Raw genomic sequence first — 17,043 nt, 5'->3', positions numbered from 1 at the left:
CCGAGAGGACCCGCATGCCAACTGACTCCGTTCGTTATTACATTCTCGCAACTCTGAGGATTGCATCAACTCGAATCATGCCTCCAAATGAAGCAAGTGGGAGCAGTAAAGCCATCCTAAAACACAAAGACGCTCCTAAAGCAATGCAAGAGTGAGCGCCCGGCCAGCGCGCTGCGGGCGGTTGCGCAATCGGACAAAATTAAACTTCCTGCGCACCGAGGTCCACTTACATTTTGGAAAGTACATCAGGACTTTGAAACTATTTTGTAAATTTCAGCGACGGCTCTGTCACAATAATGCGACCAATGCAGTGCAGTTGCGCGTTCGGCGGTGCGCTGCAGTTGCGCGATCGGACAAAATTAAAATTCCTGCGCATTGAGGTCCACTTAAATTTTGGACAGTACATCAAGACTTTTAGAATATTATCAAAATTTCAGAGACGACTCTGTCACAATGATTTTGAATAGCACGTTCGCCTCACTGTCAAACAGAAAGTGTAAACGATGTGACATTTAAACATTTTACGACATTAAAATGTTATTTTGAAAGTCGTAACTTAACTATTTTGCGGCTATATTTTGAAAGCTTTAAACGGAAGTTGCGTGAGTTTATTATCTTGAACTTTTATAATTGTCCTCAATGGGAGTAGGGCGAGTGCTGCAAAACGCTACTCGTCTCTCTTTGCCACTTTCTTTGTTGTTGTTGGACTGCACATCAAGTGACACGCATTCACAAATACTTAAGTTAAACTTTAATTTGAACCCACACATTATTATCTGTCGTATTTTTTAATGCAGAATTACACGTCTCCAAACTTTTCATTGAACGATGAGCGCGACCAAAGTCTTAACTTTAAATCAAATATTTGATCGCCGAGGGGGACGAGGATGAGTTTTGCACTTCATTTAACCGGTAAGTCCTTATCAATATTTCCATTTAGAATGCATATATGTTTGTTTTATTCCGTAAACAACTTATGGTGATGAGTTTGACATTTTTCATTGTTAGCTAAATGGTTGTAATAATATGTTGCCACACTTTATTTGAATGCAGTAATGGACATTTGAAATGTTTTGTTTGTTTTGACTGTCCAGCCCTTTCCCAAGGAGTTTCCCCGTATTTTCTGCCGCTTTGGAGCATTTTGACTAATCACTCAAAACTGACAGAATGCTGTGTTTCGTGACACCGAATCTATCTCAAGAAAGAGAATTCTAAAACGCTTGCTTCTTGCTTTCTCCATTCCTTAATCCTAGGTAATCTGCAGTAGAACATCATGCGTTGCGCTGGTTTCATCTAAAATACCAGTTTCTGTCCAAAAAGTAGATGAAACAATTAGATTTTGTTGTTGAAAAGATACATATCTCAGAATAATGACTTTTTTTTTTTTTCTTCTTCTTTTTTTTTCTTTTTTTTTTTTTTACTTTTGCGACAATGCAAACGGAACGAAAACAAGAAAGAAAGAAACAACAAAGTTAACTCCATGGAGAGCATCTGTAAGAAAAAAAAGATGGATGGATGGATAAATAAAAGCTGTTATATTGAGAGTAAATATTGATTATTTTCCAAATTAGCCCTGTCTTATACCATACATGCTACTCGTATTCATTTATGTGTTGGCATTTCTCTTACTTATAGACTTTTGCCGTTTAATCTTTGTCTTCTATTCAAAATGTGTGAAAGCGATCAATCCACCATCTCCAGGGATCTTTTATTCAGTGATTTAAAAACCTGAATTTTTACAGACAAAATCTGCAATATATAAACCGGTTGGATTGGATTATTGTTGGCAAATTTAAATGTACTTGGCAGTGAATGAGATAAAGAAAAAAAAAAACTGCAGTACAGTTTTTTGTGGCGAGTGTGAAATGTGTAAGTTGGACTGGAATTCCTTATTCTGGGACTTCTTGTTTTTGTTCTTTTTTATTTTTATCATCAGTCACGTTAGGATGGTGTTTCCCAACCTTTACCTTAACGGCAATGTTGATTTGTGGTAAGTGAATAACAATCATAAAACGTGAACTTGGATAATTTTCCACAGAATACCTGATGATCTTTGTTGGCTCACTACATTAACAGGGTATGGGCAAATATTCATGATCTCCCATTCGAAACCCAAAAAGTGTCTCTTTTTCTGCCACAACCTCCACTCTTGTGACAAGACCGAAGAACTGAGAGTGCCTCCTCATGCTAATTCATCCCAAAGGTTTATTCTTCCACACCAACCTCACCCAAGCATGCCTTTTGTGGACTATGTGGACTGGGGCACAGTCATGCTTGAAACAGAAAACTATTTACCCCGAACACAGCTGTCCAGATCCGGAATGTCCACCGGCTTATCCTGGGAAAACCATCCCATAGTCTGCCAAATGGAGAAGTGTGACAAATCACTTTGTACAGTTTCAGAATTTAGTGATGTGCGCTACGCTACTCATATACAAGCCGACACTTGCAGCTGCGTGGCCAGCAAAAATCATGCTAGAGTAGAAGAGAATATTTTCCGTGATAATTGTAATGCCAGAGGAACTTTGGAGTTCTGCAGTTGTCTGCATTTGACACTTTTTCAGTCCTTTACATGTTCTACGGCACGATTGTAAAATGCTGAAACGTCGTTTAGGATTGGATTGAGCTCGATGAGTCAAGACGACACGTTTCCCCACTAATCGATTTCATGTGGTCATCTCCAAAGTCACATAGATTCTTGCCTCTCATCAACAAGCTGACGAATGACGTGGACAATTTAGCGCAACTTTACTATAACAGGAGCGAGACAGTTATGTTAATTTGCCTCACTGTTTTGCAGCACAATGCGTGGGTGTGTAGTGCAATGTCTCCCGAAGTGGCATTTCAGGCAACTATTTGTATACAAACAAGAACAAGTCCTGTACATCTTCCATATGTCCCCCGTTCTGCATTGACATTTAAAAAATGGTTGATTTTGATCTAAATTGACACCGAATCGTAAACATTGCTAATTTGTCATTTATTTCAAAGGCGCACAAATGTATCTGATCTCAACATAGCTCAAATGAGTGGTTGCAACTTGTTCCCCATCATTATGGATAGTCGGCTGATCTATCTTCCTGCAGTGCAGGAAACCCAACTCTGACCTTCCTGTGAAAATGTGCAACTAATGCAAGTGGGTCAGTTTGGGAGACACATTGTCATGGCACGCTACTGGAAGCGCATTCCAGTCCAAGCCCACATTGGATTGAGGTCAAGCCAAAACAAAGGCGACACTTGAGTGACAGAATGGCTCTGCTTAAAGGTAGTCCTCAAATTCCTTCATTATTGCTCCAATGGAATTTAGCACATATCATTATGAAGCTCATGAGTTGTGTTGTGGAATTTGACAAGCCCCCACCTCCTTTTCCCTCAAGCGTACACTGACTACATTGATGTGCAGTCAGGGTGAATGCTGCTGATGAATATATTCATGTGTAGAGTGGGTAGAAACTTTTCTGTCAATGCTTGCAAGCTGAAATCTGAAGAGAAAATATTGTTTTGATTTGATTTAATTTTTTTCAGGACACATTTTTGAAAAGCCGCCCATTGCATTCTAATTTGAGCACAAAAGACTCAATTCATTGCATTTCATAATCATCTTTTTGAACTGCCTTTATTCTTTGACAATAGGGTATCCCAAACTGCCAGATGTTGTGCCACATTGAATATTTAATGCTGGTCTGGTAGTACTATATTTATTTACATTTGAATGATTATATCCATCCTTACCATTTGTAGCCATAACAATTACATTTGGAATAAAAAAAAAAGTATTTCACAGCCACGTCATCCAGCCCTATGATGTGTCAAGACGTCTTCTGCTGGCTGCATGACTGTCACTTTTATAAAAGTAAGTTTTGCTTGGCTTCAAACATTTGCCAAAGGTTTATAGCGCTGTAACTATTCACTTGTGAGCTGCTCCATGAAAGCATGCAATCCAAGTGAGGGTTCCATAGTGTTCGTTAGTGCTCTGGACTCTCATCCCAGCAACCTGGGTTCAAATCCTAAAATATCTGATCATGGAAAAATTTGCAACATAGTTACTCGTGTGCTGCCCCATAAAACCATACACCTCACTAAAGTCTAGGGTGAGGGCTAGAGGTAGGGTTAGTGCTCGGGCTAGGGTTGGGCCTAGGGTTGGGGTTGGTTAGTTAGTAATTAATTAATTCAGGTCAAGACGCTCGTCCCAGTCACGTGACAAGTTTGCCCAGTCGAGTAGCTGCATATATTTCTAGTGAGGATTTTTTTTTCACCCGAGGCTTGGACTTTGAATCATTTGAATTCACTTTCTGTTTAATTTCAGTTCAAAGATAGATACTGTTGCGTTTTGTTCAAGATGTTCGTCGATTAAGGAAAACAAATATGTGGTGTAATATTTGTTCTGTTATCCCCTGTCTTGTCATCTACTTAATGTTTTATGTCTGTCATGAAGTTAATGAGCTTTGCCTTATGTGTAATGGAAAAGTTACCAAGCTCTGTGTGCTGTGTCAGTGTTCTGATTGAATAACTATGTGTGTATAAATTAATAAGAGTATTTACACATTGATTGACATGATAAAATATATAAATTAATAGGAATTGATTGACATGATAAGTATAACAGTATAAAAGTGTGAAAATTATACAAGTTTGTATAAACTAACAAAAATATACTGCTGCTCTCTCTTCAATACATATATGCAGCAAATGTGCCGTCTCTAGAGCGGCCCTTTCCTCTCGTAACAGATTTGTCATGAAATCGTCAACGTGTTGTTATATACGACCATTCAAAATGCTTTGAAAGTAAAAGACTTTCCCGCATAGCCTACTTGGCAGAATCCTACTATATCGAGGTCTCACAGTACAGGCTGAAATAATTTTGCAGGCCGGTATGACCACATTTACATTTTTTCCCCTGGCTATTCACAGTGTATATATAAACAAGACTGAGTGGTGAGGTCTACACAAGGGGGACCTCACAGCTGGCTACAGACATCCACTTCTATAGAATGTCTAAAGTGTGGTCAAAATCTGTCACCTACTCTCTATTGCACTCTCTTTTTACACGCACTAGTATTTTTGTGTCAAGTATTTCACAACACTTTCACATACCGTACTCTATTTTGAAACTGTCGCACGTGAAAGTGAGCCCTGAAAGCACTGAATAAAATCCAATATTCCTTCCGCTGTCATTGGGTGAAGACAAAACTAGCAGAATTTCCCTGAGGCCTCAGAGAGGCTTGGGTCAGCTCAAGACATAGCATTTCTGTTCCATATTGTTACTGCTTTTATTTTTGGAAGGATGGCCTCACGTGTGTCCGCCTTGCTTGAGCCCGCAATGACTTGTTTTAAAATGCAAAGTGATTAATGGTTGATATATGTGTTTACTTTTTAGGTTTGCAAAATGAGACAAGCAGGCAAGCACTTAAGCAAGAAGGCACTTTAAGACTTCCTCGGTGTGCTCATGAATGGAGAACCGGAGGCAAGTTGACTCTTCCCCCCTCTGAACATGCTGGCTCTGAGTGTGGAGCAAGGCAGGCGAGGGCTTGCGAATGTTGAACCTTCTTCGCACAAGAGGGCTGCTGTAGGATGGCAAGGCCGGCAGTCTCCCGAGCCAGGCCGCAACATCAGGGAGAGGATTTCCCAGTGGGAAGGTCGAAGCAAGGATCTTTCAATGAAGGCCGAGCCTCTGCGTGTGGCCCGAATTTCGTCCGAGGGTGTCTTGAGCAACGGGTGTTCGAACAAAGACCTTCATCGTAAAGACGCCGACGCTCAGAGTTTGGCTTTGGATTTTCGGGAATCCCGAGCACAGTCCAGAAGCGGCAGTATTGCTCCAAAGTCCGGCCCAGGAAACAAGTCGACACAAATACTGATGTTGCCTTTCATGGATTCCAACACAGACAAAGTCACAATGGATGGTAAGCTAAAGTCAAACTGCATCTTGAATGTTGATGCCGAGTCCAAACACCTCCCACGGTTAGCCGATGACAGCGAGGACAACATGCCCGCTGGGAACTTTTATACTTCTCGGGGTTTCTGGCGTAATCTGGAAGTGGACCGCTGCCTTTGGGAGAAAGGCAGAACGTCTTTAGGTGAAGCTCCGCCTAAACCACAACGGACGTTCAAGTATCAGGGAGCTGCAAAGGACGCAGTGCCATGGAACAGCAGATCAAACCACAACAACCAGCCCGGTGGGAGGGGTCGCAAGGTAGCCCACCCGCCGAGCTTCCCGCCCCCTCCGTGTCCGGTCGCCAGGACCAATGGACTTTCAAGGCAGAAAAACAACAGGTGGGTTGACGCACCAAAGTTGTACTCTGTAAATTTCAATATTTTGAATGCTTGTTGTATGTCACTTATGTTTTTCTGTGTTGCTATCAGTACCTGTTGGTGTTTTCAGGTGTTTAAAAGCCTTGTTCTGACACGAGGGCTGGCTTGCATCCAAGTGTGATGTCATGTCCCATCTGCCAGCATTGTTCCCTATTGTTTCAGGATGTAGCCTTCCTCAAACTTCATCGCTTGGCTTGATCATGCCGTCCGTCACTGGCATGCACTTACGTAACAGTTGATCGGGAGTACACCTCCAAGTCCTGACTCGTTCGCAAATGACTAAATGATCACTGGAGGAGATAGGATTTTCTTCCCTTTGGGGGAAGGGCATGTTCCAAGATTTTGACTGCGAAGGAAAACATGCTATTATGATAAACTAATGTGAATTGTGTCTTGCTCCACTTCCACGCCATCATTCTACAGGAGGTCCTTTGAGTACGAGGACGCGATGCATCCCACTGTGAAGGGAAACCAAGCGAGGCACTCGACCCTTCACCATGCATATTCCGATGACAATATTTATGAAGACATTGTTTGTAAGTTGAGTTCGCTCGAGTGTCAAAGTCCTATTTGAATTCACAGTCAACCACACTACGAGGATTTTTGATATGCAGAACACAGTCATAGGTTTTTATTTAGCCAACGCTGAAATCTTGTCTTATGCTATTTTTTTGTGCTACATGTATGTACAGCAAAATCATGAACCAATAAACAATACACAATTGAAATATGGACACATCAAATACACAGTATGTATGTAGTTGTGTATGACCATGCCTTTCTACTTAATAACAATCATGTCACTTGTCTGCTCTCTTGGACTTAACATGAGGCATTATTCTTGGCAATAGCAACTTTCCATTCCGCACTTAACAAGTAACACATTGGATGCTAAGACTTTGGGTTATTTCAATTTCTCAGGTGAAGTGACCAGAGATAACCCTTACGAGGATATCAAGTTACCTCCTATGTGTCTTCCCATCAGCAGGCCTCACAACACAAAGGTAAGGAGAAAGTCGAATTAACATTTACAGATTAGTTTTGTAGCATATCTTTTATTAACTGCTGGGAAAATTCACTCGCTTGACAAAGCTCGGATCAAAAATAAAACGACTGCTTTGTTGCATATTGGTCCTAAGCACCTTTTTTTTTTTTTTTAAACTGAAGGAAGGAGCTGCATTTTTGCGTTTTGCCACAACCGTATAGGCAATTACAACCCTTTTTGGGTGAGTGTCTATTATTCTGGCGATTTTGCTATTTGCGGCAGGGCTTTTGGTCCCTTTCCCGCATGAGTAGCGTGACTTCACTGTATAGCAAAAGCTTCCTTCAGATTCGTTCCACTGATTTCTAACAAACTGTTTTACAGCTCCATGCAAAATCCCAAACCAAAATGGAGAGGAGGACAATGCCGCATTTAAGATCAACCGTTGCCAATCCTGCAACCCCCCGACGCTCAAGCGCTCCTAAAATTCACAAGACACCTCTGGTAATAGTTTGTCAATGCATTCCATGTGCCATTCAGCCAGTCACGTGGTGGTTTTGCTGCAATGTGGTAGAACGAGTGACGTCATTTGTTTAGGTGGAGGATATAAATGGAGACGCTGTTGTTACTAGACGGAAGTAGAAGACACCGAACTAAAGAGATAAATGAGCAACTTAAGAGCGCATTGATATAAATAAAAACGTAACCTTTGAGCCATGGCTGTAGAGAGTGACTTGACAGAAACAACCTTTGGCAATAAGGTATAGTATCAATTTACTATTCATAAGAGACCTATGGTGGCAACTCTTTGTAACGATAACCACATGTAATTTCACCTTCCAATAACATAAGTGTCTGGTGTTGTCATTGTGTATGACATACGTCAAGGGCTCTATAATAATGCGGCACTTGTCACGACTCTATTGTGGGTGCCACTACTAGTACTACTACTAGATTACTTTTCAGAGTTCTATGCAGGATGCAGTGTAAACGTTTATTTCAAGACATTATTTTATAACTCAGATCAGTTGTCAGTGTTAATAACAGTTCATTCTTAGACTTGACTTGTGTAGCTTATAAGCACTTAACAAAAGCAAGTTTACCACGGTCCGTTAAAGTCAACCAGAATGTCTTCCCCGAGGTTCATTAGACCCCTTATTTATTCTACTTTTTATGATATTCTGTTACACAAATACCAAAAAATTGCCTTTTTAAACCTAAATTACAATTTCACAATTTTGAATGCCCTTGTTAAGAGCCCTTTAGCCAAATGGCATCAATTCCATCATTCTGTCACAGCTCCAGAATCATGGGGTCTAACAAAAACGTGTTGTTTGTGTTTCATACCACACAGTACGTTAATAAGATCGAGACAATATTTGATGACAAGCGAGGGAGGAAGCGGGTGAAAAACCAAGGAGTTGCAGTGCGAGGTGACACACACACACACACACACACACACACACACACACACACACACACACACACACACACACACACACACACACACACACACACACACACACACACACACACACACACACACACACACACACACACACACACACACACACACACACACACACACACACACACACACACAAACAAACATATACACACTTCCAGCTATTCCTAAAGCACAGATGTAATGTGTATCAGCAATTTAGATGATTAGGAGTGAATTCACTTTCTTTTTGATAACATGTCCGCGGAGTGAATTCACTTTCTTTTAGACAACATGTCCGCCGAGTGAATTCCCGTTCTTTTTGATAACATGTCCGCGGGTGACCGTAAGGCCGTTCCGCAGCGCTGCGTGTCACTAATCCCTCCATTTTTATCTGGCCAGAGGAGACCAGTGGGACTGAGAGCGACCCTGAAGACAATGGCAAAGGTAGCACACAGAATGAAAGGCTTTTCCTGTCTGTATTTTGCATTCAAGAGATGGATTCAATTCTCATTGACCACCAACAAACTATCAGCAACGCGATTTCATTTGACACCACACTTGTTTTGGGTCAACATGAGCAACTGTTGTACGATTGTTTTAAACAGCCAGAAAAAGTTTGTTATGTAACGCATGTATTTGATCTGTCTTCTTTAGTCCTTGCAAAAAAACAACAACAACTGTACAAAAACCTTCAAAAAAGAAACAGCATCTAGATAGCTTTTGTAAAGTTAATTGGCAATGAGAAAAATGTGAGGAGAAAGTGCCTCTGAGCAGCTGTCCACATTCAACTCCTTTTCCTACTGCCTCTTATTTTCTTCTCTATTCTTTAGTCGCTCCTCTGTAAGCCCCAACTGTGGACTTGGCTTGCGCAGTCAATGACTAATCGCCAAGTAGAAATTTACTTTTGTAAAGAATTCCGATGTGAGGCCACCGGAGGCCTTGTCAGGGGAAAAAAAATTGTGTCATTGGTAGAATTCCTTTATGTATAGGTGATCAAATAAAATTCAGATACATTAAATTTATCCATACCAATCTATCGCCGAGTACAAAACTTTTAAAATTGGAACTAAGGGTGTCGTAAGTATTCTTTAAAATGAGTCTTAACCCTTACAGTGTACTATGTTTGGGATATTTGGTCCCCAAATGTCTTGTGAAAACAGGAAGCTCACTGTGTGATGTCTGGCAGGTTTAAGGAGATCTGTTTACAAACAGTCCACGTTGAAGCGCAAACCAGGCTATCGCACTCTGGAGAAAGACCTGATCCAAGCACAGCAGCAACAGCTCTTTCAGATTTTTGTAGTGGTGTCTCTGAGGAAAGGTTCCCCAGCCAATACCTACTCCCCTGAAATAACGCAACAGTTTCCAAAAATGGTTTGTAACTTCCGATTATGATGAGTGATTGATGACAATCGTCAAACCTTATTGTATCATCGTGTAGATGATCGTTTGTAATGGGAATCATTGAGCAATTCAAATCGAGTGACTTGCCCCTGGGTTTAAATATGAATTGTTCTGTTTTCAGTTTGAAAAATCATCTCGACTCTCCAAGGAAGCTGAAGATCAATTAAAGGTCATTCCCAAATTCTGCTTCCCAGATGTACGTGACTGGAAGCCTTCAGCGCACACACCAAGGTCAGCCATCGTAGAAGATGACACTTGACATACTATAAAGTTGACTTTGCGCCAAAATCCAATACTTTATTCGAGTGATCATAAAATATATTTAAAAAAAAACATTTCAAATTAAACTGTCAGAAAGGTGTCATGTTAAACCTAACATTCTGTTTTAACTTTATCATCACTAATGAGACAGGTATTGGCAATGCAACACATCACGCGTCAATATTTTTCTTCTTTTTTGTCTTAAAGAAACGCAAAACCCCAAGGTTTTCAATTGCTTATTGCTGCTTTGTCTTCCATTTATTTTCCCGTACTCAACTGGCAACATGTCAGGCGACAGGCACTCCGATTGGACAAATTACGCCAAATTAATATTACACCTATTAAAGAAGAGTTTTCCATTTGCTCCTTCAATTCGAACCTTTGTCTCTTGTTAGGATTGGTCTTAAGGTTTAAGTGCAAGGGTTAAGGTTCTTGATTAAGTGTCGTAGTATGGTGTCAAACCAAAGTCAGTTTTTCAACCTGGGGTAGGGGTTTCAAAGTAGGGTTTTAAACAAGGAGTTGGGTTTCATAGTAGGGTTTGAAAATAGGGTTAAGTAGTTTCAAAGTAGGGATTCAAATTAAAGTTAGGGTCTCAAACTAGGGTTAGTGTTAGGGGCAAGGGTTAGCAGTGGAGTTTAAATGTTAGATGTTAAATGTTTTTGGTTAAATGTCGTAGTACGGTTTCAAACTAAAGTCAGCTTTGCAACCTAGGGTAAGCGTTTCATAATTAATATAGGGTTTCAAACTAGGGCTAGGGTAATGGGTTAGGTTTTTTTTTTCTCAACTTTACATACATTGTCGGCATCTGAGCAGTAACGCTAACAAAACAATTGGCAGTCTGATGCTGTGCCGTCAGTTCTACACTACTGTATCACAGTAAGGAAGACATTTTTAAATACATTGCTTCTTTGTATGCACCAATGAAACTGATATCCCTCATCCGGTATGTTCTCATTGTTTTAAGTTGCTCCCTGATGATCTCTACTTCCCGTTTGTGCTTTCCCCAAAAACAGAAAAGTCATTCATCAGCATAATCAACAATTCCAATCCTCATCAATGATTTTGGATCTTTGAAAGTAGACTCATTCATGCCTGACAATCATTTTTATTTGGTTTTGTTGTTTTTACCAGCGAGACATTCTCCTTCGTCTTGACCGGAGAAGACGGGAGCCGCTGGTTCTGTTACTGCCGTAAGATCCTGGTGAGTCACTTTAGCGTGATGTTTGTGTGATAATATGGCAGCCAGCCACATGCTTACTCAACTCTGTAGGCTGAGTGCGTGTGAATCGTGAAGCAAAAGCCACATGACTGAAAGTGAGAAGAATTTCCCGTCTTTTGTCTTGCAGGGAACCGTCAAAACACTTTCTTCTCCGCAGTCTTTTTGGGTTCAAATTATGTGGTCTTGCTGTTGTGTTGTGTGGTTTTAGCCTATTGTGTCCTGGCAGAGATTTTTAGTTTTACAGTCGCATAAGATTGCTGCCTGTGTGGTAACGCGGCTTGTTAACACCATCGACTAAGTTCGATTTTTTTTGTTGCCTTGGACTATAAATGCTTTTAAACCTACTACCTTTCTGTGCCGTGCAGTCTCAAGTTGTTAAACCAACTGCGTTGACACTCGAGCAATGATGTCATGGGTGTGTCTGATATATGAAACTTTTGTCTTCTTTAAGCCCAGCGGAAAGGGCAAAAGGCTCCCTGAGGTTCATTGTGTCGTCAGCAAGTTGGGCTGTTTCAACCTGTTTGCCAAGGTAAAGATAGTTCATACTGCACTTATGAGCACGTTTGAAAATGGTGTTTTCATACCAGCGCACCGACCATTTGGTAGGCAACACATGAGATGAGTGCCTGGTGTCCAAATACTTTTGAAGTGACATACAGAAGCAACAATACTTTGCCCGCACAGATTTTAGAGGAGGTGGAGCGGCGTCGAGAGATCTCCCCGGCACTCGTTTACCCTTTTATGCGTAGTGTGATGGAAGCTCCGTTCCCAGCTCCAGGCCGCACAGTCATGGTCAAGAGTTTCCTGCCTGGCACTGGCAATGAGGTAAGCCGCAGTGCTAATTAGCACTTTTGTTCTTCTGTGTCTGAGTTATGTCAGGCCGTCTGTGGAAGGCTACATTCACGCTCCGTCCCCTGGTGGTCACGACAGTCCCGTTTAGTGGCTTTTTTAGTCTTCCTACTTTTTTCACCACTACTGCTGACTTGACTTTCTCGCCTGCAGCGTTTATGACAAAATTCCTTCCAAGTGGCTCTCCAATCACCCGTTATGTTTGCTCATGTTTACTAACGACTTAGGATGTGCTAAATATTCGCGATTTGATGAGATTTTCTGTTTCTGATTTTAATTTGGGGTTGTTGTTTTTTTTTGACAAAAAGGATGACTCATTTAACAACCAAAAGATGATTTCATTTTGACTTCTGAATACTGAAAACGGTATAGGTAAATGTGGACAATCTCACAATATTAAAAAAAAACCCAACCCAAAACATAAGACGCCACTCTCAATGCAGGTGCTGACTCTGTGTCGTCCGGTCGACTCCCGACTAGAGCATGTGGACTTTGACACGCTGCTCCAGTGTCTCAGTGTGGGGAAACTCCTGCAGGTGTTTGCTTCTCTTCTGCTTGAGAGGAGAGTCATCTTTATCGCTGAAAAACTCAGGTGACCCCCCCCCCCCACCCCCAAACACATATTTCTTAACTTACATTCCTCTATGAAAGACATCTCTTCATCTCGTGCTTGTTTGATCTGATCTACCAGTGTCCTGTCCCGTTGCGGCCACGCAGTGCTGGCGCTGCTCTACCCGTTCACCTGGCAGCACACCTTCGTGCCCGTGCTTCCTACCAGCATGTTGGACATTAGCTGCTCCCCTACTCCTTTTCTCATCGGGGTGCTGGCTCCTTGCTTGCCCCAGGTGCTGGAACTTCCTATAGAGGAGGTTGGTCACAACTACTCTGCTCAACTGTATATATCGTTTTTAATTATCACACTCAAAGAGGGATTGTTTTGGTTCTTTTTTTCATGGATGGAATCAGTCAAATGTCATACTGAATTATTCTGAATACGATTGGTATTTAGTCTCGCTTATATAATAGAAATACATTTCTATAGCTAAAGATCTCCTCACGTATGAATATATGACACTATTTGAGGAAATTCGATAGAACATTTTGAAATAGAAGAATGAGTTTTTGTCTTTTTGTTGCTTGAGTCATGGTGGAACTCTTCCATCTAGTTAGTCTTATGTTGGAGAAACTGGAAGTCCCTCACAGTCCCACAAAATGACAGCCGCTTTTGCAAACCAATGAACCTTGTGGAAGTTGGCCTCCTCTAACTGAATGACAGTCTAGTTTGGAGTGTATTTTATTTATTTAGCCAACTTTTTTTGTTTGCCTTCCCTGCATATGAATGTGAATGATGCTCAAATCAGCTTTTCTCTGTCTGTGCAGGTGCTCATTGTGGATTTGTGTGCAGATGACTTTGTTACTCAGGTATGTAGACCCGATATTTTATTTTGAGAGTGATTGGATGAAGTTTTCGCCTGACATTTACAGAGCAATGGAAAGGTTTTTTGTCCCCCTCTGCTGCCTAATTTACGCAGATTAATGTTTAAGATGATCAAACAAAAGTATAGATCAGACAAAGATAACCTGTAATCCTAAAATGCGGTTTTCGATATTGCTTTGATTTATTAAGGGGTCAAATATTCAAAGCTCCCTGACCTCGTGTGTAAAAATGACTTACCTTGTAAAATTTACTGTGGCTAACACATTTTTCAGTTCATTTAGGAAACATTAAGGTTTGATAAACATGCAAAAGTAGTCAAGAAGAAGTCAAACACGTTTCCACACCACTGCAGTGGAAAGTAAATGTGATGCCTCGTTGCTGTGTAGCTCGGTGATGAGGACTGCATCCTGCCTAGTAAACTTCAAGCAGCATTACAGCAGATTTTAGAAGAGCGGGAAGAGATTCTCAAGCAGGAGGACAGCGACACGTCTGAAGGTTTGTGACATCACATATGTGAGTCATATTAAAACCTGGCCACACACACACACACACACACACACACACACACCTTTGCTGTATACACGATATACACAAATCCGTATGCCCGTTCACGTGTGTCCAATCATGTCACATAAAAATCATTAAATACATATTGGTATTTGTCAGAGAAGGGAAAACAAATTCAGAGGTGGGCTTTAATCTCTGTGTCCCGTCCAGGCCAGCCGGTGAACTTGTGCTCCCTGGTGTCAGAGGCTTTTGTGCGCTTCTTTGTGGAGCTGGTTGGTCACTATCCCCTCCACATGGCCGAATCGTCCAACGGGAGCCGGGAGCTTCAGCGCGACAACTTCCGCAAGTCTCACCCGTCGCGCGGCGTCCGTCAGTTCTTGCAGCTCTTCATGGAATCGCAGATGTTTGCCGGATTCGTTCAGGACAAAGAGCTGCGCAAGGGAGGAGGAAGGGGTAATACTCATTGTTTATTTTTCATTTAAAAAAAAAAAAAAAAAAAAAAAAAGAAAGATTGCCTCTCCCAAATAGGGGCACTGTGTTCGTTTTTAAAAAATGATGGGCCTGGGGCAATTGTTGGAATTTGTATTGAAAAATAATATGATGGCAGAATATATCATCTGCATGCAATAATGTGTGTTTCTCCTCTGTAGGCTTGTTTGAAACGAGAGTGGCCAACTATTTGGACTCTTCTCCCGACCCCGAACCAAGCGGAGTCAACAAGTTTCTTAAAGGATTGGGTGAGTCATATTTGTTCATTTTCATAAATTTGATTAAAAATGTATCGACTTTTCTAACTGTTATTTGCTTATTCCAGGAAATAAGATGAAGCTTCTACAAATAAAATGAACTGTAATTTGAAGAGGAGCAAGTGTTGTTCTAAAACTGATTCATTGAGCTGGAAATATCTTCCAGCTCGTGTACGTTTGAGTGACGTCTCCGTGGAGCCACAACAAATATTCCTTTGCATTGCCCTCTTTTGTCAACGTGTGGTTGCAATAATGTTCTTGTTTATGTTTTAATATTGGAATTTTACCAACCGCAAAGTTCTATTTCCTTTTCAATTTGCATGCAAAGTGTAAAGTAGCGTCTGAAGGACGGGCTTGATTCATGCTTTTATAGGCACAATCTGTAGAAAGGTGTGTTGATTTGTCTGCGTTTGATCTTAAAGTTGTCTGAAATTTAAGGTCTTAAAGTTGTCCCATTTCAGTGTTAGACTGAGTCTCCTCTCTCTCTGTGGAAACTGGATTTGTATTGTACATATTTTTTTGTTCTACATTTTGCACATTGTTAAGAGCCTGTGAAAACGTATTTTAAGACTTTCTTTTTATCAATAAATAGTCAAGGGTCCTGCAACAACGGGCGACAAGGACAATATTCCGTTCATGATTGTCTTTTATTTGTGCATGCACAATTTATCTGGAAAAAAGTGCATTTTAACATGAGAAATAAAAAACATGGTTCAATTCAGTTGTACTGCACACAAAATTACACCTAAGTCAAAGTATAAAAACAAGCTGTTCTTATAGAACCTCCCGAGATCAATTAGTTTTTATTTTATTGTTTTCAGTTTGACAGATTAGGCGCTTTTAGGGACACTGCCTACGCCATCTTTTGGCGATTGCGCCACATTACACCACTTTCAGTAAAAATTGAAAATGGAGTCAAAATCTCCACGATCACGAGAGCAGCTCCGAAAGGAAAATAAGAACAAGATGTAAATGGTTCTTGTTAATCTGTCTCTGCACTAGATTTTGATTAGAATTTGGGTTTCATTTAATCATTCTACTATTGCTGGCAATGACGGTAAAACACCAATCTGATCAATTTGAGAGTGAAAATTCACCCCTAATGAAACTCCTTGCACAGATACCATATGGTGGGAGATTATGCAGCACTTAAGTTCTGGAGACGTGGATAATGCCTTGAGCACAACCAAGAATGCTTTGGGCTACAAATGGCTGGCCAGTTCCAGTCCAGTACTTTGTACCATCAAAGCAGAATCCAGTCCACAGGTGTCAAACTCAAGGCCCGGGGGCCAGATACGGCCTGCCACATCATTTTATGTGGCCCGCGAAGACCAATTGTGCACATTATTCGTGGGTCATTACTAGAATTGCAAATTGTCTTCACTTTTAATAATATATATATATTTTAAATATTTGACCAGTTTTTACTCGTCTGATTTGAAAATGAGTTATTTGACTGTTTTGTAGCTTTTACTGTATATCATATGAGGTGCTCACAAATGTATTTGGGTTGATAGTCATAGTGGCCCTCTGAAAGAACCTATGACTACAATGCGGCCCGTGAAAAAAATGAGTTTGACACCCCTGATCCAGTGGATGGAATTATGCTGGACTTCGAAGTCTACCAAGTAAAGGACTGAAGGAGTGGAGATTTAGGAACTTGGTCTTCGAACATCTGACTGCTGGCACAAAGGTCTATCATGACCGCTCCTTCACCAGCATGGAGGAAGCAAAGAGGAAAAACACGGTCACCTCAATAAACCATTAGTGTTAATGTGTGTTGCGTTAAATGCAGAAATACAATAATTTACTATCTGTAATAAAAGTGAAACCACCTCAATAAACCACGAGTGTCAATGTGTGTTGCGTTAAATGCAGAAATAC

At 40.9% G+C, this 17,043-nt stretch overlaps 1 protein-coding gene across 1 annotated transcript; it reads left to right on the top strand.

Annotated features, from left to right (window-relative positions):
* The first annotated feature begins 613 nt into the window (after nucleotides 1–613).
* dennd2c (DENN/MADD domain containing 2C) lies at nucleotides 614–15,794 on the top strand. The gene is made up of 19 exons (XM_085920409.1): nucleotides 614–912; nucleotides 5,378–6,270; nucleotides 6,733–6,845; nucleotides 7,231–7,313; nucleotides 7,676–7,795; nucleotides 8,646–8,724; nucleotides 9,138–9,182; nucleotides 9,925–10,109; nucleotides 10,261–10,370; nucleotides 11,532–11,601; nucleotides 12,071–12,148; nucleotides 12,304–12,444; nucleotides 12,912–13,060; nucleotides 13,160–13,337; nucleotides 13,849–13,890; nucleotides 14,293–14,401; nucleotides 14,624–14,866; nucleotides 15,064–15,150; nucleotides 15,228–15,794. Exons 2-19 carry the CDS (start codon nucleotides 5,492–5,494, stop codon nucleotides 15,257–15,259), a joined length of 2,643 nt encoding a protein of 880 aa, XP_085776535.1. The 5' UTR covers nucleotides 614–912; nucleotides 5,378–5,491; the 3' UTR covers nucleotides 15,260–15,794.
* The last annotated feature ends 1,249 nt before the right edge of the window (nucleotides 15,795–17,043 follow it).

Source organism: Syngnathus leptorhynchus, chromosome 1 (assembly GCF_054491065.1).
Source record: "Syngnathus leptorhynchus isolate UIUO chromosome 1, UIUO_Slep, whole genome shotgun sequence".
Taxonomy (NCBI): domain Eukaryota; kingdom Metazoa; phylum Chordata; class Actinopteri; order Syngnathiformes; family Syngnathidae; genus Syngnathus; species Syngnathus leptorhynchus.
Note: the sequence above shows the minus strand (reverse complement) of the source record. Positions and strands in the feature narration are given on the sequence as shown.

Excerpts from the sequence above, each read along its gene's own strand:
- dennd2c (XM_085920409.1), top strand. The coding sequence starts at position 5,492 with ATGCTGGCTCTGAGTGTGGAGCAAGGCAGGCGAGGGCTTGCGAATGTT. Across the intron at positions 14,402-14,623 it reads GGACAGCGACACGTCTGAAG|GCCAGCCGGTGAACTTGTGC; the intron begins GTTTGTGACATC and ends TGTCCCGTCCAG. Across the intron at positions 15,151-15,227 it reads CAAGTTTCTTAAAGGATTGG|GAAATAAGATGAAGCTTCTA; the intron begins GTGAGTCATATT and ends TGCTTATTCCAG.